Here is a 26,022-nt window from a genome sequence, read left to right as displayed (position 1 = left end):
TGTTTGGCTGAGCCACAAGGTTCCTACCTTATAAAGTTTCATGGTCGCAATAACAAAAGTAAATGAGATGGTTGTTGATGCCATTGCATGTGTGGAAGGCATTCCATATTCTGCCATTACTCTTTTTTCAAGCTTCACAACAGGTGGTGAACAAGGACGAGGCCACTTTAGCATGTCTTTTGAGACTTGGCCAATGTACATAACCACCTGAAGAAAATAAAATGTTTTAGAGGACTGGCTAAAAAGAAAGAATCAAAAGCAACACAAGTTTCTCAATTCAAATTAGCCCTGTGGCACTTCCAAATCAAGTTCCCCATTAGTGTAGGGTTGCAAGTCCCCATGGTGATCATGCGATATATGTAACATGCAGTTTGGACCTAAAGTTTACATAATTGCCTGCTTTTAATTTCAAAACTCCTTCTCTCCTTTTGTTCTCCTGACTTCCTGAAGTAAGAAAGCCATAATATTTCAAACTGCCTTCCACCAACTCTTTTTAAAATACAATATTTACAAAACTCTAGGAAGGTATAAAGAACAAGAGACATGACATCATGCCAAAGAAAGCTACTACTGTTTGGCCACAATCTACAATCCACTTCTCCTGGAACAGTCCCACTTAAGTACTAGTGAAAACTAGTGATATTTGAGGAGTACCCTGAAAGTAAGGAACATGGCTTAAGGATTGCAGCCTTTGCCTTTAAACACTTGCAAGAACTGTTTGTTTTCAGATGTGCAACTATTCCTTTGATGGCCACAAAAAATATGCCACATTGAATGACAGCATCTGTAATAATTTGGGCACTACTTGGGTCACAAGGTCAAGATCATAGCAAAGGATAAGTGAGTCTTTTATCATCAGCTCCCATCTGCAGATCTTTAGGGAAACAGAAGTTTTTGTCATTGGAAGTTAAAACAAAACTGGCATCATGCCTACAAAGTGGGGGAAATTGGCTTGCTAGAGCTGTACATAGCTGGCAGTGACGTCAGGGATGATTCATTTCTCTTTTATCTGGGTGGACACGAGTGCAACAGCTGAAGTCACAAATGAGGATTTTGTTCTTGCAGTTTTCTAGGTGGAAGTCCTGAAATGATGGGATTACAGGACTGGCAGCAGGAAGGGGTTGGGGGTGGCGAGACTGTGGATTTTATTTTGTCATACAATCCATTTGCAGCTGGCATTCTAATTCTCCCCCCAATACATTCCAGCTTTGGTTTTCTACTAGGTTTTATTTAAGGGTGTTTTCACATCTTGAACCTTACAAACTAATTTCAAAGATACTGCACTTTATTTTAATGTAATTATTTTTATATCTGAGAAGACAAGAGTTGCTGGAAAAGACAATAATTCAGTGGTTGTACCCGTATTGTCTTTTATAGTAGTGTATAAAGACCAGACAGCCCTTCCAGTATGCAAATTTCAAGCCTAATTAGGACACCCAAAGATCAGCACCAGCATTTTAAATTGGGCCTGGAAATAGACTAGGAACCAGTGCAGATGAGCCAAAACTAGATTAATATGGTTCCTACAGGCATTCCAGCCAACATCCTGGCTGCAATATTCTGCAGCAACTGTTTCAGAACACTTTTCAGGGATGCCCCCATCTAAACCTAGAAGCAGAAAGCCTCAGATTTTAGTATGATAGTTAAACAAGCATTCACTTTTGGCAAAATCCTGACAATTTTCAACAAATGTATGTTAGGTATCCACCTCAAAATGAGATCAGTCACGAAAATGCTACTGAACTTAATGTGAACTCTTGAGACACGCTAGTCTAGGCCACTATAAACTCTTACATTACAGTACAGCAAGATGTTTAGGCAATAGCCAACTATCAGTTTACATCAGTCATTCCCCTGGTGAAGTCCACATCATTCATGCAGATCCATTAAATGTATTTGCTGCAGGTATATAAGAGGCAATGAAGATAATCCTTTTCAAGTGCTCTGAACAATATAGAATCATAAGGGTAAACAGCTGACTTCCATGCAGATAATAAAAAGCAAATGGGACCAGCACCACACAGAGGAGTATGTAACATTTTGTTTCTCCCATGGGAAAATGTCCATTTGAAATTGCTGAACTGTTTTTACAAGGCCAAACCTCAGCACCAAAGTTTTATTTTATTTTTATTTTTTTGGAAAAGCACCAAAGTTTTAAATGGATGCTACCCTCAAGATACTTTAGGAAGGGGAAGTTAGGATGCTGAAGAGCAAACTCCTTACATCTTCCTCATCCAATAAAACCAGCCCTGTAGAAAAGTGTTTCCAGAGCAGCTCCAGCAGCACTTCTTCTTTTGAACCCAGGTTCAATTTAGTAATGTTAAAGGAACATCTCCTCCAAAAAGGTTTTGCTGGGATTGGTGAGAAAACTGCTGTAAAACAACTACAACAAAAAATTTCCTATTTGGGCAGGAAGATAGACAGACCTGGGTGATGGAATTTCAAGAAATGAAAGTTAAGAACAAAACAAATGAGTGTCTTTAAATTTACATTGATTAATGAAGACTTGCAGGCTTCTTTCAAGAGTTCAAGCTTGCCTTAAAAGGTGGCAACTAACAATAATCTTTTCCACCAGGAGCTCTAGTTAACAATATCGCTGCCCTATCTCTGGGGAAAAGTCACAGATCTATGCTTCTCTGTTCCCCTAAAAGTGTAGCTGTACATGGAAATATCCCCTTAAACAATGCTAATATGAGGACCAGGTCAGAAGACAGCTTCTCTTACTATCCTTCACTAGGAATAAATTCCATTGAACATAGCCTAGAGATTCTGTAACTTTCCACAATATTTTGTGGTACATCCCTAACTGTAAGCACAGAAGAAAAAGCTGAACTAAACAAGATGAAAACCCTATCACCACAGACTAACCAGCGTCTGGAAAGATGCAGATGAAATGGATGTTTTCCTGACAGTGTCTCAAGTAGAGAGCATCTAGGCTGGGCGTAAGGCATACTGGGAAGTATCTGATAGACAGAATACTATGTAAAACAGAGGAGAGGATCGCCTCTCCTTATATGAGCCCCGAAGGTTGGTACGATCTGCCAACCAACACTTTCTGGTTATACCTGGCCCAAAGGATGTCTGTCTTGCCTTGACCAGGGCCAGGGCCTTTTTGGCCCTGGCCTCATCCTGGTGGAATCAGCTCCCTATGGAGATATGGGCCCTACTGGATTTGTTACCTTTCCATAGGGCCTGTAAAACCAAGCTGTTCCACCAGGTGTTTGGGTGAGGCAAGTGGACGTCTTTCTCCTTATTGCCTATACCATCGGCTATCCTCTCCACAGTGATCTGCCACCTGATTTATCATATCTGGGCCACTGATTAAACTCTAACCTGCACTATGAGCCTGCCTGCCTTTGTCATATAGTACTGTATGGTGTTTTAATTGCATTTTATTGATTTTATTGTATTTGACTGGTTTTATCTGGCTGCAATCTGTTCTGAGCCCGCTTGGGAAAGGGCGGAATACAAATTTACCAAAATATATAAATAAGAACTGACCCAGACAAACAAACAGGGACAACCTTTCCCAATGTCTGGAAATATGGAAAGCCATATTAAGTAACCGACACAAATTTTGTAAATTATAGTCCCCCTATGACGCTCAAACAGAAAGTGATATTTTAAAAATCCCTCCTGTGCCAGCTTTGGCTACTTATGTTTCAGTTTGGTAAACAAAGTATCCATCTCTTTTAAGACTGGCAATTCTAAATTTAGCTCCTAGGTCTGAAACACTATATTTCAATACATGTGTTAAATATTTCCAGCCTATTAAACATTAAAAAGACCACGTTGAAAGGATGGCTACCATTTCTCGTAGAGAAACTCCTTTACAGACCCAGAAGTCCTAATCCATTTCCCTCTAAAACATTAACAGCTTCCCCTTCTTCTTTTAGAGATGAACCATCCTGAACCAGAGACATTCCATCTCCTGCCAGCTTTCCCCAAGGATTTAAACAGTACTCTGCAACCTTCTTCATTTTAAGTGCCAGCAGCCAAGTCCTTCTCAGGACAAGTGGAGCTGTCTCTTTTGTACAAGTCCTGCTTGTTCCAAAAAGCATCCCAGTGCCTAACAAACTTAAACTCTTCCCCATGTACCATTGTCCTTCCCATCCCACATATTGAAACTCCTAATCTGTGCCTTTCTAGCTGGCCTGGAACAGGCAGCATTTCTGAGAAGGCTACCTTGGATTTCCTGGCCTTGAGTCTTAACAGTATACGTTTTCCTCCAGAACCACGTATCTACATTTCCTCGTATCATTGGTGCAAATATGTACCATTAGCAATCACTGGCTTCTTCCTGGCACTGTCTACCAGCCTGTCTAGACCACCTGTAATGCCACTACCTTTGTACCAAGTAGACTAGTCACCATGCTGTCAAGGCACAGGTTTACAACCCATCTATCACCATGCCTAAAGACTGAATCACCATCAATCAAGAGACCTTTCCTTCCCTGACCTGGGATAGTACCTTGGTGTGAAAGAATACCTGTTCACTAACTGTAGTAGAGGTCCCTTTTGAGGGAACATTTCCTCAGCATGGTGCCCTGTTTTCTCCTTGACCCTCATGCTTCCTGACAGCAGTGGAACTGCTATTTTTGGAGTGGGACACATCTAACAAGTCCCCAGGAGTCTTATCTGTGTACCTGCCTGCTTCTGCTTCTCCAAGTTAGCTGCCTTGAGATTGCGAACTCATTCTCTGAGAACCAGGAAATCCTCAAACGGAGTACACACCCATGACTTCTGTCCAGCTGGTATTGCACTCAGTACAATACGCTGGACAGCCCCCAACCCCCTGCTGGCATTCTACCTTTTAAAATTCTCTTTTAAAAATAAATTTCCCACTAATCTTGATTTGTTTGTGGAAAGTGTGGAAAGTGTGTTTACCCTTTTTAGGAATATGTTGCCCTTGCTTCCTCACACTTGCTGCTGAACTTGCACATCTCCTAAATTTGCTTGTTGATTTCTTTGTTCCACACACTGCTACTTCATAGAATTGTGGCCTGCTTTTAGGAACCCTAAATAGCTAGCTTGGGCCATAACTCCACCCCCCCACCGCCAATCACACTGAGTGGGAGGCACTAATAAAGAAGGATGAGTGAGTCAGTCACTGGTTGATTAACAACAAATACTGCTGAAAGGGAACTGCTCAGATAAGAGCTCCTCTCCTTCTCACGTTGCCTTTTACTTCCAAATTATCTAATTCCAAAAGTCAATTTAGCTCTTTTAGGCTTGGATTAAAGCAGACTCTAGTTCAGGGGTGGCCAAATTGTGGCTCAGGAGCCACGTGTGGCTCTTTCACATATATTGTGTGGCTCTCGAAACCACTCTTGTCCCATTGACCAGCTTGAGATGGCATTTTTCTCTTTAAATCACTTATCCAAGCTAGCTAGTGGCTTGGAGAATGCATTTAAATTTAAAGTTGCTTTTTTCTACCTCTCACTCCCTTCTCCTGTTTGCTTACTTGCTTCCTTCCTTGTGGCTCTCAAACATCTGATGTTCATGTCTTGTCGCTCTCAAACATCTTATTTTTATTCTATGTGACTCTTACATTAAGCAACTTTGGCCACCCCTGTTCTAGCTGAATAGTCTCAGCAGTTAGAGGAGGCATATAACTGCTTGTTTTCTTGTTAGGAAAAAAATCCTTTAAACGCTGTGGGAATTAGCTTAAAATTTTAGATTTAGTTTAAAATCGGACCCCCCTTTTTTGATGACCTAGCTGCATTTAAATCCTAGCTGCAATGTGTTTTGTTTTCCTTTTCCTATTACAAAAACCTGCCTAAAGTTTAGCCTTAGCTGTGAATTCACTATCCATAGTCTCTGGTGGTAGTACTTTAATCTTTGGGTATAAAAAAGTTTCAAAGTGATATTAGAGCTTAAACTAGCCCTGTGTCCTCAGTTTTAATCCTTGCCCTTTGTTTGACCCTCTATTTAACCCTTCCTATACTGCAGTAAAACTAGCCAAGAACCTTTGAGCCTGTTCAGAACTAAAATTAGCTCCACCTGAGTAATCTGAGCAGCTACAACACTGACCAGTCCAAGGGAAGTACAGGGTAAAATATGATGGCCATATCCAATTAGATATGTACAGAGGCAGGTGAGGAGAATGGGTTCAGAACTTCCCCTACCTCATATTGCTTTCCCAACCTGAAATAGCCCTGGCCACCTATCTGCCCCACTGGGCAAGCTGAATATACTTTCCACTTCAGGTTGTTTTTTTCCAGAAAGGCAAAAAGCTATACAGGTCAACATACAGAATAATCATCACACCAATACTTACAGACCACATAATTATGAGCCGTCTAACAACATATGGGTTAATGTTCCAGTAAGTGAATGGGAGGAATGTAATGTAGAAAACCTCTTGGCCCATTGCAGCTGAAATCCTGAACAGGTAGTAGTAGAAGTAATTCTTTACAACAAACTCATGTGGATGGCCCTAGGAGAAAAATTTTAATGTTAGTGTGTTTTGATAAAAAGTCCTTGTTACACTCAAAATAAATTGTTTCAGTACCACGTAGAGTTTCATCAAGTATTTTGTTATACACGTATCATGTTTTCTATGAAGCTTATAAAAAAAAGTTCAGTTTCTCAGACTGCAGTTTTAATTGATACAGGTGGCTTAATTGCCAGTTATTTTTTTTTCACCAGGTACTTTGGTAGTTCAGATGTACTCTGGAAATTCCATGCTTCTCAGGGGACCCAATGCAGATTGGGACCATGAACCATAGGGAGAAGGGCTTCAGACCTTCCCCTGATCAAATGACCCCAAGGAGCTGCTAAGAACCCCAATGGAGAAACTGAGATGTTGCTTATCAGTACATGTACGGCCCCCAGTGGGGCAAATAGTAATTCTTCAAGGCATTTCAGGTCAGGAAAACAGGGAGAAAAGTTCCCTCCCCCTCCACAGACCCAGTCCAAATCAGGCCTCTGCATTCCCAGAACTCTGCCAGGATGTCTGATCCAACCCAAAGATGTACTCAGAGTTTTAACATGTAATGAGGCTTACAGACACAGTATTATTTCTTCTTTAGCTTAATAAGCAAAAATGTAGGATGATACTCTACTTAATTCATCATTAAGAGCAGAATTGAAAAGACTTTCTTACCTTGTACCAGAATGTAGCATTGTCCTATTAATTTTCAAATTTGATCTGCTTTGTTACTTGCAGATATCATCCATTGTCTAAGTCACAGATAATTGCTCTGTGCCATAGAGCCTCCCCTCTACATATACATAAAATGAACTTTTACTTTCTTCACATTAAAACAAATTGCATGACACACAGAATATCATGAGCTCACAATCCAATGAACCCCCTTGGTATGCATTCAAAGAATAGTGTATGTGCAGCTGAGGGCAGAGAAATGGCTTGAAAGAGAGAATCCTTTCCCACTTTGCATGTAGTGAAAGGGGAAGCTGAGTTGGCTGCTGTCTCAGGTAGGCACCTGCTTCTTCAACAGCAAACATTGGGAGGTCTTCCTAAGGCAGTATAGGCTGTTGTAAAGGCAGATGCAAGCCTTTTCCCCAATAACTACCACGCACCTAGTGCCAGTGTGCAATTCAAGAACAGGATGTAAATTGTGTCAGTACTGGAAATCAATATTGCTTATTACTGTGAGTCTCCAAGTAGCATCTTGCAGTCCCTATCTGAAGACAGAATGTTGCCTCAGGAACTTTCGTTCAGTAACACCACTGATAGCTGCAGCAAGTGATCCATGCTACAGCCTTGATCTTTGGAAGCCATGAGTCTCTGTATCCATGTCATCAGCCTTCAGGATCACATGCTTGTGGATATGGGCATTTATAACATGATGCCAGCTAGCCAGGTGGCAAAGTCATTCTAAAAATTATGTCACAGGGAAGCTCAACTGGATTTAAGTAAGAATGACTAAGAACCCAGGGATTAAAGCTGGGAAGAAAGGGAAAAGGTTGGTCATAATTCTCAATGCACTGTGTGACTTCAAATGAACGTCAAGGCTATAGCTAGGATTTCAGACTTGGTGGAGACATGGGCAAAATTTTTTGTTTAGAGAGGGTAGGGAGGCGGGCCATTAGCACTGGAAGGAAGACAGGCAGGGAGGCTAGGATTCCCCAGCTGTTCCCAAAGGGCAAATTGCCAAGCACATCTTGGCTCCCAAGAATTTCACCTCCTTTTAGTTTGCAGAACTTCTTTTGAGGGGCTCAGCTGTCACTCTGGAGCACTCCCCTCCTCATCCCTTCCCAAAGCAGCAACTGTTCCACCCAGCCAAGAAAGTGTTGGCAGTGGCGAGTAAGGGAAAGCAGTGGTAGTAGCCAGTGGTGGACTGGCCAGGATGTCAGCTTGCCCAATGGCAAGCGGGTCCTGTGGGCCCCTGATGAAATGCCCCCACTTAAACATTAGACAATACGTTTAAAATGCTAATGACCTTTTAAGTAGCTTGAAAATATAATCAAAGTTCCAATATAATAGAAGTTCTTTTATCTCCTGGCAATCAATATTTTTAGACCCAGTCCGCCACTGGTGGTAGCTGTAAACGGTGGGGCCAAGTGGTTTACAGGAGGGTAGGGGAGGCAGGACCCTGTGGGCCCCATCATAGCTATGGGCCTGATGAACCTATCAAGGTAATACTTTCTTCCCACTTTTTAAATAGAATTTACTTTAAGCATCAATTCTTTATTCTTCTCTTTCATTTCCTCAATAGTTGATTACAACAATATAGTCATCTTAATTAGGATTCATGTTTCTATTCATGCTTGAACACCTAGATACAAGCAAGGGGTTTGGTCAGATGTGTCCCATCATATTTGGATGTTTACCTTTTGCATGATTATGCTACTTTCTTAGTTGCAGCCTAACACCTGTTTGCTGCCACTGTCACAGCTGCTGCTACCACTCCCTCCTCCCGTTGTTAAAGCATATAGCAAAAAAAGTCTGAGATTTTTTAATTGCAACTTACTGCTAAAGACATCTCTGTGCCTTCCCTGTCTGGTCAAAGAGCCCAGCTAATCCTGCAATCAGTTCTCACAATTAATTCTCATACAGACGTTGCTGAGCTCATAGGAACTACAAGCAGTCAATGCAAACTAGTTGATGTTGCTTATTTAATGGACACATCAGATGGTGAAAGCAGGAAGAGGAGACAAATGGAAGGAAGTTCATGCTTTAAAAGTCCATCACCTTAATGGCCTAAAACCATGACTCTAGAGGATACACAGCTCTTCTCAGTTACTTGAAATGATTTCATTCACAGCCTGGCATAAACAGGCTCATGACTCTGTAGCAGAAGTGTCTAGTGTAGAGATGGAAAGCTGCCTGAGGCGACCTTCAACAGCAACTGTCAAGACACTCTGATCAAAAGCCTAACTTAGATTAACAGAGGAATAGCTGGAGAATCCTAGAGTACTCAAATCACCCACTTTATCTGTTGCGTATTCCACTGTATTCTTATATAAATAAAGGGATTTTCAATTAGCAGAGCAGACCTTCCTTACTCTTTCTTCCCTTTGCTGCTGCAGCCCAAAATGCACCCGCCCCCATTGCTGTTCCTGGGGGACAGAGAACATAATCTAATTAAAACTAATGAGGGGGGATTATTTGACATCACATTGACTTCTTGTTTTTTTTCACAGAGCAGATTTCACAATTGTTATTAAGTGCCTCTTCTCCTCTGATGCCTAAAATTGCTTAATTTGATCTATAAGCAGAGGTGCTTTAATAATTACTGTGGCACAACAGAGCTGCTCTGGCCTGCAGGCCTCATTCCATTCTGCCCTCGAAAGTTTTCACAACACCCAGAGAGGCTTTTTTCACTCTCTGTTTGGTAACCTGCCACCCCTACCTGACCCTTTGCAGGAATTACACAGTGGGAGGATCAGGAGTCCCAATTTCCTTGCGTCTGTTTCTCCTGCTGCCTAGCACGTGATCACCATGGGGGCAGTTTACTGCCTTGTGTGTCTCAGGAGGAATAGCCAACTCCCTGCCTTCTGCCAGTACTCTTTTTAAAACAGGATGTCCAAGATGGTGGAGGTCCGTATGGCATGGAGAACCACTACCAGTTTCAAAAGAAGCACTACCAGTTATTAAAAAGAAAATGTTCACAAGCGTACATTAGCAATAGCACCAGATTGAGCGAGGGATTCAAACGAATGGGTAAAACGTAAAGCCTCTGTCCTTCTCTTTCATACATGCCCTATCAGCTGTAAAAAGATAGGACAGGCTCCTTAGCTGAGGAAGTTACAGATCTCTACAGAGTATCATTACCTTGAAGCTTCCTTCCTGCTTACCAGGCTACTGCATGGCTAATGGTTACCTGTTCCAAGTCTCAGTTAAGAAATCTGTCTCCTCTGATGGACCCAGCCAAAAAAACCTTCCTCTTTGCTTCCAAGAGTTTTATCTTCTCCATTTCGTCTTCCACTGACCCAGTCACACCAGGTCAAGGAAGCTTTTCCTGACATTTTCAGAGTTTTCCTTCCCAAAGACTCTCTAGCATTTAACACATCCAAATCTCTGTTCCAGCATGGGGAAAGGAGAGTGTCTGACCAATCCATTATCTCTCCTGGTAGATCTATTAGCATTTGTATGAAGATGGGTTAAAGTTTGTCTTGGAAAGCAACTGAACTGACATTCCCTCCCCTTCCTGCCTACTCTCTGCGGAGGGGGGGGGGACTTTTAAAACCCAGAGTGAGGTTTTAACCTTCAAAGAAAAAATACATTTCTTCACAATTACTATAAGGACATTCACCTGTTTTGTATTGGCTTCTAATTTTGCCTGCTTTCTTTGAGCCAGCTCTAAGAAGGCTGAAGGGCTGGGGAACCTCAAAACAAAATGCTCTTCAATAGGGTGTGGGGAACCATCGAAGTGGGTGAAGTTACCTCCTTCCCTTTTGTTAACAGAAAGCTTGTCCCAGAGAAAAAAATAGTGAGGGGAAATCATCAGAATCTAATGCAGAGGATATGAGATGGTCACAAGTGCTAGCTAGTTTGAAACAAAAATGCAAGATGATCAACACAAAACATGCTGTATACATAGGGTTGCCAGGTCCAACTCAGAAAATATCTGGGGACTTTTGGGGGTTGGAGCCAGGAGACTTTCCCATTCCCTAAAATAAAAATACAGCAGTGTAGTTCTCCTGAATAGTCTTCATTGCCTCATCCTCCAGCAGCTATACTTCCACTAAATAAAAGTGAACACACACTCACGCACTCTCACATAACAGCCAAAATAACCCCAGTCAGCAAGCACACACGTTTGTGATTTCACTAGGGCAATTTGCACAGGTTCCTGAATATAACATCTGCTGTATTTCAACTAACTTCTTCAGGAAAACAAAGGAACAGCCTAGGCCAGGGGATGGAGTTTTCTTCCAAACAAACAGAGGGACTGAAAGCGAAGTGGCCTTGTCTGCTCACCCCACCTCCTGCAGCTTTTCTCTTGCCAGATTTAAAGGCACACACACATTCAGAAACACCAGCCATTTCAAGCCTCTTCTAAACCTGCAGAAGCTTGAAGGCACATGGTGGCTGTTGGGGTGGGGCTTCCCCCACTGGCCAGCTGACTGGCTGCAGAGAGGAGCCTGCAAAAACAGGGGATCTTCTGCCTGGACCTGGGGACTAGCGAGGGGTCACTTCCTGGAATATGCGTATAAAACAACCAAACGGTTATAGTGACCAGATAACTAGAATTCGATAACTGCAAAAGTTACAAACAATAACATTTAAGGGTACAAGACTCAATAGTAATTCTAACTAGGAGTCCCGATGTACAGGAAGTTGACTTGAAAACTCCTGCTTCGATCACTTTTCCAGTATAGGGTGCTCCATTAATAATATATTTACAAAAGATGTCAAAGTACAGAATAAATTTACAGCGAAATTTCCACTGCATTCTGCAACTGCCAGAAAACTTTCAATAGATAGTAGGGACTCAAAATATCTACAATTCAATTTCAAACCAGCGCTATGCTCAAAAATGGCTCAATGGTTGCCTTAGACACATGGACCTGGGGACTGGCAAGTCTATGTATACAGTAGTAAAACTAAAAATATTCAACATACTGTAGCCACTTATTTTTAGAAAATTAAAAGTAAAGGTAAAGGTAGTCCCCTGTGCAAGCACCAGTCGTTTTCAACTCTGGGGTGATGTTGCTTTCACAATGTTTTCACGGCAGACTTTTTACAGGGTGGTTTGCCATGACCTTCCCCAGTCATCTACACTTTCCCCCCAAGCAAGCTGGGTACTCATTTTACCGACCTCGGAAGGATGGAAGGCTGAGTCAACCTGGAGCCGGCTACCTGAACCAGCTTTCGCTGGGATTGAACTCAGGTTGTGAGCAGAGTTTAGGACTGCAGTACTGCAGCTTTACCACTATGCACCTCGGAGCTCTTCTTTAGAAAATTACTAAATGCAAATTCCAACCAGAAGACCAGACACATTTCAATAATAAAGTTCCCATCAGTTGTAAACTCAAAGCTGACAGCAGTAATATAACGCAAATTTCAAAATTCCACTAATTAACATACAATATTGATTAACAAAGATCATTCAGAATATATCACACACCTATTAAAACATCCACAGGGCAATAAAAAAACCCACTAGCAAACAAAATTATGAAAGGTTCATTTAAAACCATGCCCAGATGGTGTATAATAACCATCAACTAACAAATAATTCTTAGATAAAGTTAGGGTCTCTAAACATTATCAGAAAAAGGGAAGAGTGTAATGTAGAACAAAATCTCATCATTCTATATGCCTCCTCCCACAAAAACCTTTTACTAAAATGGATGGCACAACCAAAACGTATCTTAAGAGATGTTGCATGTTCAATATTCTTTTTATTAATCCCTTCTCTTTCACATTATTTTGCCCTCAGATCAGTGGCTCTTTCCTCAAGCTAGCTCATAATGTACCATAGTGCTAAGTAATTCATACATCAAGGGGAGGGACGGTGGCTCAGTGGAAGAGCATCTGCTTGGGAAGCAGAAGGTCCCAGGTTCAGTCCCTGGCATCTCCAAAAAAGGGTCCAGGCAAATAGGTGTGAAAAACCTCAGCTTGAGATCCTGGAGAGCCGCTGCCAGTCTGAGAAGACAATACTGACTTTGATGGACCAAGGGTCTGGTTCAGTATAAGGCAGCTTCATATGTTCATATGTTCAGTGGTCTGAATGTTGGACTAACACCTGAAAACCCAGATCAGCCATGGCATGAATCTCACTGGAGTGACCATGAGCCAGTCACTTTCTCTTAGACTATTCTATATCACAGGGTTGTTATGGAGATTAAAAAAATAAAGAAGTGGAGGACCATGTACAGCAGCCTCAGTTCTTTGGAGGGCATTGAAAAGCACCCTTTATTTAGAAAATAGATGCAGACTTCATGTCAGTGCCAGGCAGTAGTGTTTCTATTAATAAGGTTCCCCTACTTCAGGAGCAAGAGCCCCATGGCACAGAGTGGTATAGCTGCAGTACTGCAGTCGGCCCCCTCTGCTAACGACTTGAGTTCGATCCCAGCGAAAGCTGGTCCAGGCAGCCGGCTCCAGGTTGACTCAGCCTTCCATCCTTCCAAGGTTGGTAAAATGAGTACCCAGCTTGCTGGAGGGTAAGTGTAGATGATTGGGGAAGGCAATGGCAAACCACCCCGTAAAAAGTCTGCTGTGAAAACCTTGTGAAAGTAATGTCACCCCAGAGTCGAAAATGACTGGTGCTTGCACAGGGGACTACCTTTACTTCAGGAGCTGCTAGTATACTGGAGCCTCTCCATCTAAAAATGTGAAGGGAGAGGAGGAAGAAAATAAGAGCTGGATTTATACCCTGCCCTTCACTTGGGGTCTCAGAGTGGTTTATAATCTCCTTCCCTTCCTCTTCCCAAAACAGACACCCTGTGAGGTAGGTAGAGCTGAGAAAGCTCTTAGAGAACTGCTCTTTCAAGAACAGTTCTGCTGAGAACTTATGGCTGACCCAAGGTCACACCAGCAGCTTCATGTGGAGAAGTGGAGAATCAAACCCAGTTCGCCGGATTAGAGTCCGCGCTCTTAATCACTACATCAAGCTGTCTTTCTTAGCCTACTGAAGAAACATGATGATTTTAATACCTGATGGAGAATATTTAATAATTGACCATCTCAACCAGATACAAACTGCATTCAATTGAGTCTGGTTCCAGAAGAAGAAGCAGCTCTAATTATGTCAAACAGCAGTAATGAGAATGAGGGGGTGGGCTGCTTCTGAAAATGGTCATGGTACTCAAGAAAACAATTCATAGAAGATTGTCAAAGATTCCTTCAGTGGAAAACATTAATAAGTGAAAAAAGTAAGTCTCACATTACAATTAATCTCCTATATTATTTGATTAGGACCTGAAAGTTATGTTACTGCAATAGTGCTGAGGACTGGCCATGTAAAAACAGTTTAGCAGTTTTTTATGGACATATTCCCATGAGAGAAACAAAATGGTTCCTCCTGTTATGCACTCCCCTGTGTGGTGCCTGATCCCATTTGCTTTTTGATTATCTGCATGGGAGTTAGCTATTTACTCATGATTTTCTTATATGACACTTGCAACAAATACATTGAACGGTTCTGCGTGAATGATATAGACTTCGCCAAGGGAGTGACTGATGTAAGAAAAAGAGCCCTGCTGGATTAGACCAGTAGTGCAGCATCCTGTCTCACACAATGGACAACCAGTTCCTCTGGATGGCCAGCAGTAAGGCATATAGGTTGAGGCCTTCTCCTCATGTTGTCTCCTAGCTGCCTCTGGTATTCAGAGGTTTAATGCCTCTGAATGTGGAGGTTCCCCTCAGTCACCATGGCTAGTAGCCACTGACAGACCTATCCTCCATGAATCTATCCAATCTCCTTTAAAGCTGTTTATTGCTGTGGCCATAACTAACTCCTCTGGCAGTGAATGCCATATTTTAGTCACTCTCTATGCAAAGAAGTACTTCCTTTTGTCCTTCTTGAATTGACTGCCTATCAGTTTCATTGGATGCCCTCCAGTTCTAGTATTTTGTGAGAGGGGAAAAAATTATCTTTGTTAACTCTCTCCACCATATGCATAATTTTATAAACCTCTATCATGTTCCCCCGTAATCGCCTTGTTTCTAAACTGAAAACTCATAGGAAAGGTGCCACAACCCCCTAATCATTTTGGTTGCCATCTTCTGTACTTTTTTTCAGCTCTGTGATGTCCTTTTTGAGATATTGTGACCAGAACTGTACACCATATTCTAAATGAGGCTGCACCATAGATCTATACATTGGCATTATACTAGTGACTGTTTTATGTTAAATTCCTTTCCTAATAATTCCTAACACAGAGTTTGTCTTTTTCACTGTTGCAGCACAGTTGGCTGACAGTCTCACTAAGCTATCTACTATAATCTCAAGATATTTCCCCCTCTAAGTCTCATTAAATTCTTGACTTATTAGCCTATATCTGAAGTTGGGATTTTCTGTTCCAATGTACATCACCTTACACTTACCACATTGTCACCCACCTGCTTGAGTCCTTTTTAAACATTATGCAGAATAAGGTATAAGAATTCCATACTGCTTTGTTTCAGATTGAAAGCTAGAAGAGCGGCAAAAAAAACTTCCTCCACATAAAAAATTAGAGAGTATTAATGTTTAGTGCTGTTCAAAATTCATCTGACCTTATCACTTCTTTATGGAAGCAACTTTTATGCAAGTGATTGACCTTTTCAGCAATCAAGGTCAAAGTGTTCACCTCCACAGGTACAGTATTTTCTGGCCTTGTAGCATTTCCCACTGCATTAAGGTCTCACAGTTAAACCCTCCCCTCTATGTGAACAATTTCCCTGTAAGTATATCAAGGAGAAAAATGTCCTAGAACAAGTGACTGAGAAACAATCCTTAACTCAAAAGCCAGCTTGATTTGGAGTACCACTCTTAAAGAACCTAAGAACCACTGGCTTTTCAACCTAATACTAGGAACTGAACTGTATACCTTATGTGCATGCTACTTTCAACTTCCCCTATGGACCCAACAGGGGAAAAAATTACATTTACAAGAGGTGATTTCCATTGTTATCTCAATCCTGCTCATGTGTATGTACACATGTGTGCCAAGAACTCTGTGTTTTCTTTCTGTCACTCCACATTTGCACAATTTGCATCATTGACTCCCAAAGCAGTGTGTACATCATTAAGTGATCACAACTAAATCACTGATACTTTGCCCATGCCTCTTAGAAACAAGTTCTGAGCATATGCAAATAATGATTAACTTTTACAGGTGCAAAATAAGCAACAGGGGTAATTTTAAATGTTGCATGCCCTATCCATGATGACCCTGGGTCATCCAGAAGCCCAGGAAATTGTAAGTATGCATTAGAAGTCACTGCCTGGCCAGCTGCACAGGCACCAACCCACTCAAAATTTCAAGCTGCAAATAAATCATCCATGAAATTTTATGGGGTGCCTGACTTCAGAGAACAGGAGCACTGGGTTGGACTCAGCATCAAATTTCTATTTGTACTATAATGCCTATGCAAGCAGAAACACATTAAAAAGACCATGGAACCCACTTGTACTAAATCAATTCTATTGTATCCTATTTGTATTTCAGTTTCTACAGGATTTATTTATTTATTTATTGTTAGGATTTTTATCCCACCCTTCCCTGCACGTAGGGCTCAGGGCAGCTCACAACAGATTAAAATTACAAATAAAACAATAAAAAGATTCTACAGTTCAATACTTTAACATAATTTAACATACTAAGATGGCTCATTGATGTATAAAATGCCCAAGGTTTTAAAAGGGCAGTGAGTAAACACCCTCCCCCCCCAGTTACTGAATAAGCTAAGTCAGTGGGAGAGTGGAGCAGGGGAGGCCAGAATGATGAGATACCCAGTGGTCTTTGGTTTACAGGCCTGCAGATCTCACTTTGGAGCCAGAGCTGAAATGGCTCTGGTTGAGGCTAAACAGATGTCCTTAGGGCTGAGGACCGCCAGCAACTGTTGTTCAGATGAGCATAACACTCTTTGAAGGACACAGCAGGAGAGGCGATCCTGTAGATACATGGGTCCAAGACTGCTCAGGACTTTGAAGGTTAATACCAAAACTTTGAACTAGAAGCCAGCGCAGCTGGCAGAGTACTGGTAGGGTATGTACTCTAAGAGTAAGGACATATGCTGCTGCATTTTGAACCAAGTGGAGCTTCTGAGCCAACCTTAAGGGCAGTCCAGCATAGAGCGAGTTACAGTAATCCAGCTTGGAGGTGACCACTGTGTGGATCACTGTGGCTAGGTCACAAGGAGGGAAATAAGGAATCAGCTGCCTGACCAGCTAGAGATGACAAACAGCCGTTCTGGCAACCACTGTGACCTGAGCCTCCATCATCTCTTAAAAGCATACAAAGACTGGATTTTTTTAAAAAAATCAGATAATTAGCTCTCCTTTTACATTCAAATAAATACCCACAAATGCTAAAATTCTACAAAACAACCCCCCTCCCTTCACACTGATGAACCTGCTCAGGTCAGGTATGATGGTATCTACAGATACAGACTGTATTTTGACAACCTGTTCAGATGTAGCATAACAGTGATAACGTTCATAATCTAGTTTGGTGTAGTGGTTAAGTGTGTGGACTCTTATCTGGGAGAACCGAGTATGATTCCCCACTCCTCCACTTGCAGCTGCTGGAATAGCCTTGTAGATCAGCCATAGCTATCGCAGCAGTTGTCCTTGAAAGTGCAGCTTCTATAACAGCTCTCTCAACCCCACCTACCATTGTTTGTTGTGGGGGGGGGGGAAGGTAAAGGAGATTGTGTCTGCTCTGACTCAGATTTAGAGTGAAGGGTGGGATATAAATCTAGTATCATCTTCATCTTCCATCACTTGTGTCATCACACTCTTTCTTCTCAATTAATAGAACAAAGTTGGAGTCTAGTAGCACATTTAAGACCAACAAAGTTTTATTGAGATTGTAAACTTTTGTGTCTGATGAAGACCTTTTTTAGTCTTAAAGGTGCTACTGGACTCCAACTTTGTTCAATTGCTTCAGACCAACACAGCTGCCCACCTGGATCTATCTTCTCAACTAATTTCTATGACACAACACTGAGGGTGACCCATTATATAATAACTCACTGTGCTCAAGACAGAGCCTCAACAACTTTCAGATACCAAGTCCCAAAGGGCTTTTAAAGAGTTTACTGTCCACAGAATTATTCCAGAATAGTCTATGGCAGGGGTGTCGAACTCATTTGTTATTAGGGTTGGTTCTGATATAAATGAGACCTTGTCAGGCCATATGTGTCATAAAATATAATGCCAGGTAGCAGAGATATAAATTTTTAAAAGTATACAGACAGATTTTATTTTATTTTTTAAAAAATCCCTTTAAATAAAATATGCTTAAAAGATTAGCACTCTTGCAATATTTTGTTTAATAGTCCCTGATAACTGACACCTCTTGCTCTGAATAATTGCATGGAAATCTGGAGACAATGTCTGTGCTATAGCAATCTTGAGTATGCTCTTCAGTTGTTGTTCAGGTGTGTATCTGTAAATTGCAAGCCTACTTTTGATTTACTGACATTCATTCTAGAAATCTCATGGCCAGAGGAAAACATGAAATGTCTGGGAATTATGAGTTTTTGTATGTAAGTTGCTTCATGTGCTGGTCAAGAACATGTGAAGGCACTATGACACAGACTGAGGGCTATGTTTATGTCTACAAAATTACAATCTTTCCTAGATAAATAACTACAACTCCTATGAAGCACAGTGGTCAGTATCAGCCTGCTATCTGGAAAGCCTAGGTTAAAAATCGCCAATTTACAATGGAAATGTGTTGGGTGAACTTGGTCTGAATAAACACTCTCAGCCTAATCCAACTCACTGGCTTGTTATTCCTCATATAAATAGTTCCAGGACTTTTTTTGTAGAAAAAGCCAGCAGGAACTCATTTTCATATTAGGTCACACCCCCTGATATCACCATTGTTTTGCAAGGGGGGGTTGTAAAAAAAAAGCCCTGGATAAACTTATTTGCATATTAGGCCACACCCCTGACACCAAGCCAGCCGGAACTGCATTCCTGTGCATTCCTGCTAAAAAAAAAAGCCCTGAATAGTTCCATATTGCTTTCTGACTGAAAAAGACTGGATCACAAAGGCATGAATACAGTGAAAAGGGGGAGGCAAACGCAGTTGTACCCAGCAGAGCCCTGGCATAATGAGCCAACAAAATACACACACTCTGTAGCAAGGCAAAAAGCTCATACCTTGAATAAAACTTTGTTGGTCTTAAAGGTGCTTTGTATTTATCATGTGTGATTAAGAGAATGAGCAAAGGAATCTCTGATTCTTTCCTTCCCTCTGTAAGCCAAAATGCCCTCAAACCGAGGTTAGGGAATTGTCAGGTGGGCACCTGGCTTCATCAGGATCTTTTACCTGTGTATACAGGATTCCACATCCAGAAAGTAATGCTTAAAAATATTAGGGACTCTAAGTAAAACAATTAAAATTTATTAAGAAAAATATAGGCTTCCATACAAGATAAAATACTCATAAAAATCATACACAGTCCTAAGAAAAATAAATAGAGAGATAGGGGAACACAAGGGTAGACGAACAGGGTGATATTTACCGATCGTAGTCTTCAAGGAAGGCTCCAATTGCGACGAGCAAGGAAGTGGGAGAGGGGACCCGAAACTTGGCCTTAGAATTGGGGATGGATCTAGGGAGCGGAAATTGGGATACTGCTAGAAACACACCTGTGGGTAGCTAGTCCACAGGTTATAAGGACTCTCTTGAGCCCTTAGGGTATGGGAGGTATGAGGGAGAAGGAAGGTGGTCAGCTGGTGCATGACCTCACAAAAAGGGGAGGCTTCATAGTGACCATAAGGGCTGGACTACTACAATAGCCAATAGGAAGTTCATTGGTGTCACCTAATTGGGTGTCCATTCCTGACCAATGGACTTTCTTGGATCCTGGATACCTGAGTGAACTTTCAGGTTGAAATGGACCAGGGTGAGGCTCCAAAATGACAGTTGGGGAGAAGAATAGGAGTGATTACTGGGTGGGGAGATGATTAAGACTAATAAACTTATCTAAAAGGGTGACAATAGAGAGTCAAATCATTGCCTAGGTAACACCCGGTTTACACAAGGGAACTTGGCTCTGGCTGCAGATGGTCTTCCTCTTCATCTGTCTTCTCCTTGGCACCAGTCTTTGTCTTGAGTTCCGTTTAGACAAAGGCAGTTGCAGTTGGACGATTAGCCACTCCTGGGGTGGGTACATTGCTTACAGGGACAGGTGACATCTGGAGAGTACGTGAGCCGTCCGCTTCGCTGGAATGGAGTCAGGCCTGGTAGGAAGATGGCTGCGTGTGGTGTTAGCCCTCCATAGTGGATTCTATGGTCAGTGCTTCAAAACCGTTCGCCTGGACAGCTCCTGGCGGCGCAGTCTCCTCCACTCCATGGTCGGGATGGACATCATATAGAACGACGGGAAGCCATCCGTTCTCCTGTTGGGCACTCTTGTACCAGTCTTGAGTGCCTTTGTAGCGTTATGGCTGCTAGTACTGCATGGGTCCCTTTTGCCCCTGGATAGGTTTACTCACACTCTCTGGCCAGATTATTCTACCCAACAGTGACAAATTAAGTTTATTCCACTTCTCCAGGTGCACTGGCAACCAAGTTGGTGATTACGATATTCTGTAAGGGGTTTTTCCTCACACCTCCACAGGGGATAAGGAGGGGGAGGAGACTCAGCCAATAGAAGAAAGAGAGGCTTGGCTCAGTAGCTCTGTTGTGCTACTGAGAGAGCCTGGCAAAGCAAGCTCTCCTTCCTCACCTTTCTCCCCAAGGGATGATCCTCAGCCAACGGAGAAAGAGGCTTTGCTCTGTAGCTCCTATGTGATTGAGTAAACCTGGCAAAGCAAGCTGTGATGCAGGAAGCTAGAGAGAGGGAGAAGGAAGCAGACTTGCTCGCAGGTCTGATAGAAGCCCTCTGGGGGCCTGATTTGGCCACTAGGCCAAACGTTTGACAACCCTGGTTTACAGTACTAATATGTTTATTATGATCCACTGGAAAATAAGGTAAGCCTAAGCTGTATTAGAATGCTTTGAGGTCAAAAGTTGTGTAAAAAAGAAAGGTTGAAATAGCTAGGAACCTATACAAATTTGTTCGCCATCTGAATTGCTTTTAACTAGAATTTAACTGTATTTTAATGTTATCTAATGTTACCAATTTTGATTGCCTGAGCCCTGTGTGCAGGGAAGGGCGGCCTAGAAATTTAGTAAACAAATATTTAGAATTGCCTTAGATCAACCAATTACTTCTCAGTGAAAATGCCACAATTCTTCATTATGACATCTTTTTAGTTTGCTTCCCTGGTTGTCAAATTCAGTTCCCTCACTAGTTGAGGACTTTTTAAAAAGTGCACAAAAGTTTTTAGCAAATACTAATTCACAACAATAATTCCAATAGTATTATTTAGCTTTTTATTTTTGAAGGTTTACTTATGGCTCTGTTACTCAAATAGATTTTGTTCACATGATTAACATGAAAAGGAAACTACCTAGCACATTTGCCAGAAGCAGTTCAGAAATGAAGCAGTTTTCAAATACTTTAAACAGAATCCTTATTACTGCTTCTGCTTTCATGCTCATTTTTTCTAAAGAAAAAACTGCCATGTGGATATTCTGTGGTCCATCTAAGTAACAAATCAACTGCCAAGAATATTCGTTTCAAACTATTCTCATTGTGAAAGACAGTAAACAATTTAATAGATGGCAAAGAAAAATTTCAGAGTTCGTGTGGGCGGGGAAGAAACCAAGAATTAAAATGAAAATTTTAACAGATGCAAAAGAGAGAGGCGGATTTCAATTACCAGACTTAAAATTATATCATGAAGCAGTTTGCTTAGTATGGATAAAAGAATGGATAATACTGTTAAACAAAAAACTCTTAGCATTGGAAGGTCATGGAAATAAATTTGGCTGGCACGCTTATATGTATTATGGGGGGAAAAAGATAGATGGCTTTTTCTCTCACCATTATATAAGAAACAGCTTGCTAAATACATGGATGAAATATAAGAAATATGGAGATGAGCAGAGCTTGGACTGCAATACTGCAGCTTACCACTCTGCACCATGGGGCTCCTTCATCAGCCATTACCGGGGGGGGGGGGGGGTGTGAGCAGGAATGCACCAGAACGCTGTTCTGGCTGGGTTGGGCACTGTTCCAGCTGGGTTGGGTAGTGTTCCTACACAGAAAAAGCCCTGCTCAGAACTGACTGAGCAGGAAAACATGGTGTGAACACCACAGCTACTCCCCCTGTTTTGGAAAAGCAGTGCTTATTTGTGACCAACAGCACAAAAAGACTCCTCCTCAACTTCTCCTTTGAGCTGAAGAGCTGCCACCCTCTTCCTGCTCCTTCTCACAAAGTGGTCTTCGAGCCTCCTTGGAGCACACTCCTCCCCCTCCCTTCTGGATCCTGGGGGCAAAACCTGAGTGTGTCTGCAGGGTGCATGGAGGTGGGGCGGGCTGACTCTCCTCTTGACCATGTCCTGAGCACCAGAGGAAAGATGAAGGGTTGAGCATGGCACTGTGGCATCTCTCTGCACAGCCCTTTCCAGAGCAGAACGCACCTCCTTGCTGTTCTGCCCATCCCATCCAACTTCCCTCCATGGTGGGCTCGTTGCTGCCCTCTTCCAAGCTTGTGTGTCTTGGACAACAGCCCTTGCTGTTGGCTGTCTCCTTCCCTTCTCTTTTGGGGAGGACAGGAAGGGGACGGAAAGAGAGAAAGAATGGGCTTGAAAAAGAGGAAAGTCCAGTAGTCTTAAAGCACCTAAAGAAACAACAAAGTTTTATTCCAGGTAAAAGCTTGTGTGGTAAAATGTGGTTTGGATCCTGTTACCGTTAGGTGGCTCTGTAACTGGTTGACAGATTGCACCCAAAGAGTGCTTGTAAATGGTTCCTCATCCCCTTGGAGAGGAGTGACAAGTGGAGTGCCTCAAGGATCTGTCCTGGGACCTGTTTTGTTCAACATCTTTATCAATGATTTGGATGAAGGAATAGAGGGAATGCTAATTAAATTTACAGATGATACTAAATTGGGAGGGGTTGCAAACACAGAAGAAGACAGAAACAGGATACAGGATGACCTTGACAGGCTGGAAAACTGGGCTAAAACCAATAAAATGAATAAAATGAATACAGGGATAAATGTAAAGTTCTGCATTTAGGTAGGAAAAATCCAATGTATGGTTATAGGATGGGGGAGACTTGTCTTAGCAGTAGTATGTGAAAAAAGGAACTAGGGGTCTTAGTGGATCATATGCTGAACATGAGTCAGCACTGTGATGCAGTGGCTAAAAAGGCAAATGCAATTTTGGGCTGTATCAACAGAAGTATAGTGTCCAGATCACGTGATGTGATGGTATCGCTTTACTCTGCTCAGGTAAGACCTCATCTGGAGTATTGTGTTCAGTTTTGGGCACCACATTTTAAGAAGGATATAGAATGGGTCCAGAGGAGGGTGACAAAGATGGTGAGGGGTCTGGAGACCCTGTAAGGAAAGGTTGAAGGAGCTGGGGATGTTTAGCCTGGAGAGGAGGTGGCTGAAAGGTGACATGATCACCATCTTCAAGTACTTGAAGGGCTGTCATCTAGATGATGGTGTGGAATTGTTTTCTGTGACCTTGGAAGGTAGGACCAGAACCAGTGGGTTGAAATTAAATCAAAAGAGTTTCCGGCTCAACATTAGGAAGAACTTCCTGACCGTTAGAGCGATTCCTCAATGGAACAGGCTTTTTCGGGAGGTGGTGGGCTCTCCTTCCTTGGAGGTTTTTAAACAGTGGCTAGATGGCCATCTGACAGCAATGAAGATCCTGTGAATCTAGGAAGAGGTGTTTGTGAGTTTCCTGCATGGTGCAGGGGGTTGGACTAGATGACCCTAGAGGTCCCTTCCAATTATGATTCTATGATTCTATCCACTTAACTGGATGGCTGCATCACAAACTGGCTCATTAGCATGGGAAAGAAAGAACAACTGTCTCCCCTTGCCCCTTCAGGACTTCCTCTGCAGGGGAAACGGCAGCCTGGGTCTCAATCCTGCAGGAGAGAGAAACAGCTTCCAGTTTCTTCCCCGCAGTATGGGAGGCTTCTTCTGCCCAAGAAACTGCAGCCTGGGTCTCTCTGTCCTGCAGGAGAGAGAAAACAACCTCCCGTTTCTTTCCCACTATTTGGGAGGCTTCTTCTGCTCAGGAAACTCCAGCCCAGCTTCCTTTGTCCTGCAGGAGAGAGAAAACAACTTGCCTTTCCTCCATGGGCTGTCTCCGTCACTCCTTACAGAAGAGGGGAGGGAAGGAGATACAGTGCATGCTTGAGAAGGAGCAAAAGCAATATCTAAGTCATCTCACAGCACCTGAGACCAACAAAGTTTTACCCCAGGTAAAAGCCTTTGTGTGCACATACACTTCTTTGGGGCAGCTGCTAATTGCAGGCTGGCTGAGTCGCCTGGAAGAGATTTTTAAAAAACCCTTCCCTTTACTTTGTTGGCAGTCTCCTCCTCCTGCCCTTCTCCTGGCACCTTGAAATTAAGACCAACAAAGTTTTATTTCAGGCAGCTGAAAACTCCCTTGTAAAAAATTCACTTGGCTTTGAGCAACTGTTTGTAGTTGCTTTTCCCTTGAATTACAGTGCAGAATTAAGGTTCCTGATCTGGTTGCTGAGGGAAGGAATTTCTCACCTTTGGGCTTTATTGTTTGGCATATTAAACAGCCTTACTCTTGCCTGTTAACTCTGAAGTTTGGGGGTGGGGTCTGAGGAGGGCAGGGTTTGGGGATGAGAGGGACTTTAGTGGGGTATAATGCATACAGTTCACCTTCCAGTGGCCATTTTCTCCCAAGTTAACTGATTGGAATATTGGTATGAGGCTGCTTACAGTGGTCTTTTGGCCAGTTTGGTGTGGAGAGCCAATTTGGTGTAATGGTTAAGTGTGCGGACTCTTATCTGGAAGAACCGGGTTTGATTCCCCAGTCCTCCACTTGCACCTGCTAGCATGGCCTTGGGTCAGCCATAGCTCTGGCAGAGGTTGTCCTTGAAAGGGCAGCTGCTGTGAGAGCCCTCTCAGCCCCACCCACCTCACAGGGTGTCTGTTGTGGGGAAGGAAGGTAAAGGAGATTGTGAGCCTCTCTGAGACTCTTCGGAGTAGAGGGCGGGATATAAATCCAATATCATCATCATCATCATCATCTCTGTTACCTGGAGGTCAATTGTAATCCCACATCTCCATCCATCATCTGGAGGTTGGCAACCCTTGGTTTGGAGCTCCAGCAAAACTTTTCTTAAGTAGATTTCCCACCACCACTAGTTTATAAATACGAGCACTACTACCACTCTGCATATCACATTTAATGTAATCAAGTCTCCAAAAGTGCTGTCAAAATCCTTTCATTTCAAGAATGCTATTTACACGATGGTTTTCAGCAGTACTTTTGAGTGTTGGTGTTTTTAAGTTTACTTATTTGGTGTGACTAACGCTTGCAATGCAAAATTTAAGAGAACTGATAGCATTTCTTTGGTACATTGAAGATATGAAGGCTTGAATAGCATAACATATTTGAGGTCATTTAAGTTTTTATTGTACGAATACTGTCAACATTAATGAGATTTATTGAAATCTTCAGTTATGTGCTGCACTGGTTCAAAATGTATACTAATTTTTAATCTGAATACTTTATTTGGTTGCTTTTATTGAAATCAGTAGGAAAGATTGAAAGTAAATTTGTTTAGACTGAGATAAAAACTAGAGTCCATAAGGTTTCTCATGCATTTGTTTCTTGCCTTTAAACAAATGGCTGCAATATTGTACAAACCAGTCAGGCAACTTGAAATATATGGGACTGTAATATATGGGATATGCATATCAGAAGGTGGGGAAGACCTCATGAGAGGGAAGGTGTGTGAGGGTGAAGTCTTTAATCTCTTTAGAACTTCCAGGATCAATCACCAGAAACTTTATGAAGCAGGGATGGCTGGGTGGCCACACTTCC

At 42.2% G+C, this 26,022-nt stretch overlaps 1 protein-coding gene across 1 annotated transcript in view; it reads right to left on the bottom strand.

Moving 5' to 3' along the window:
- Positions 1–26,022, bottom strand: part of SGPP2 (sphingosine-1-phosphate phosphatase 2) — a 41,599-nt gene that overhangs the window by 14,616 nt on the left and 961 nt on the right. Inside the window, exons 2-3 of the mRNA XM_060242186.1 lie at positions 6,281–6,439; positions 28–207 (exon numbers count right to left, since the gene is read on the bottom strand). Of these exons, the coding sequence (XP_060098169.1) occupies positions 28–207; positions 6,281–6,439 (339 nt within the window). The remainder of the gene's footprint in view (positions 1–27; positions 208–6,280; positions 6,440–26,022) is intronic.

Source organism: Heteronotia binoei, chromosome 6 (genome assembly GCF_032191835.1).
Source record: "Heteronotia binoei isolate CCM8104 ecotype False Entrance Well chromosome 6, APGP_CSIRO_Hbin_v1, whole genome shotgun sequence".
Taxonomy (NCBI): Eukaryota; Metazoa; Chordata; class Lepidosauria; order Squamata; family Gekkonidae; genus Heteronotia; species Heteronotia binoei.
This window is presented reverse-complemented; position numbering and strand designations above follow the sequence as displayed.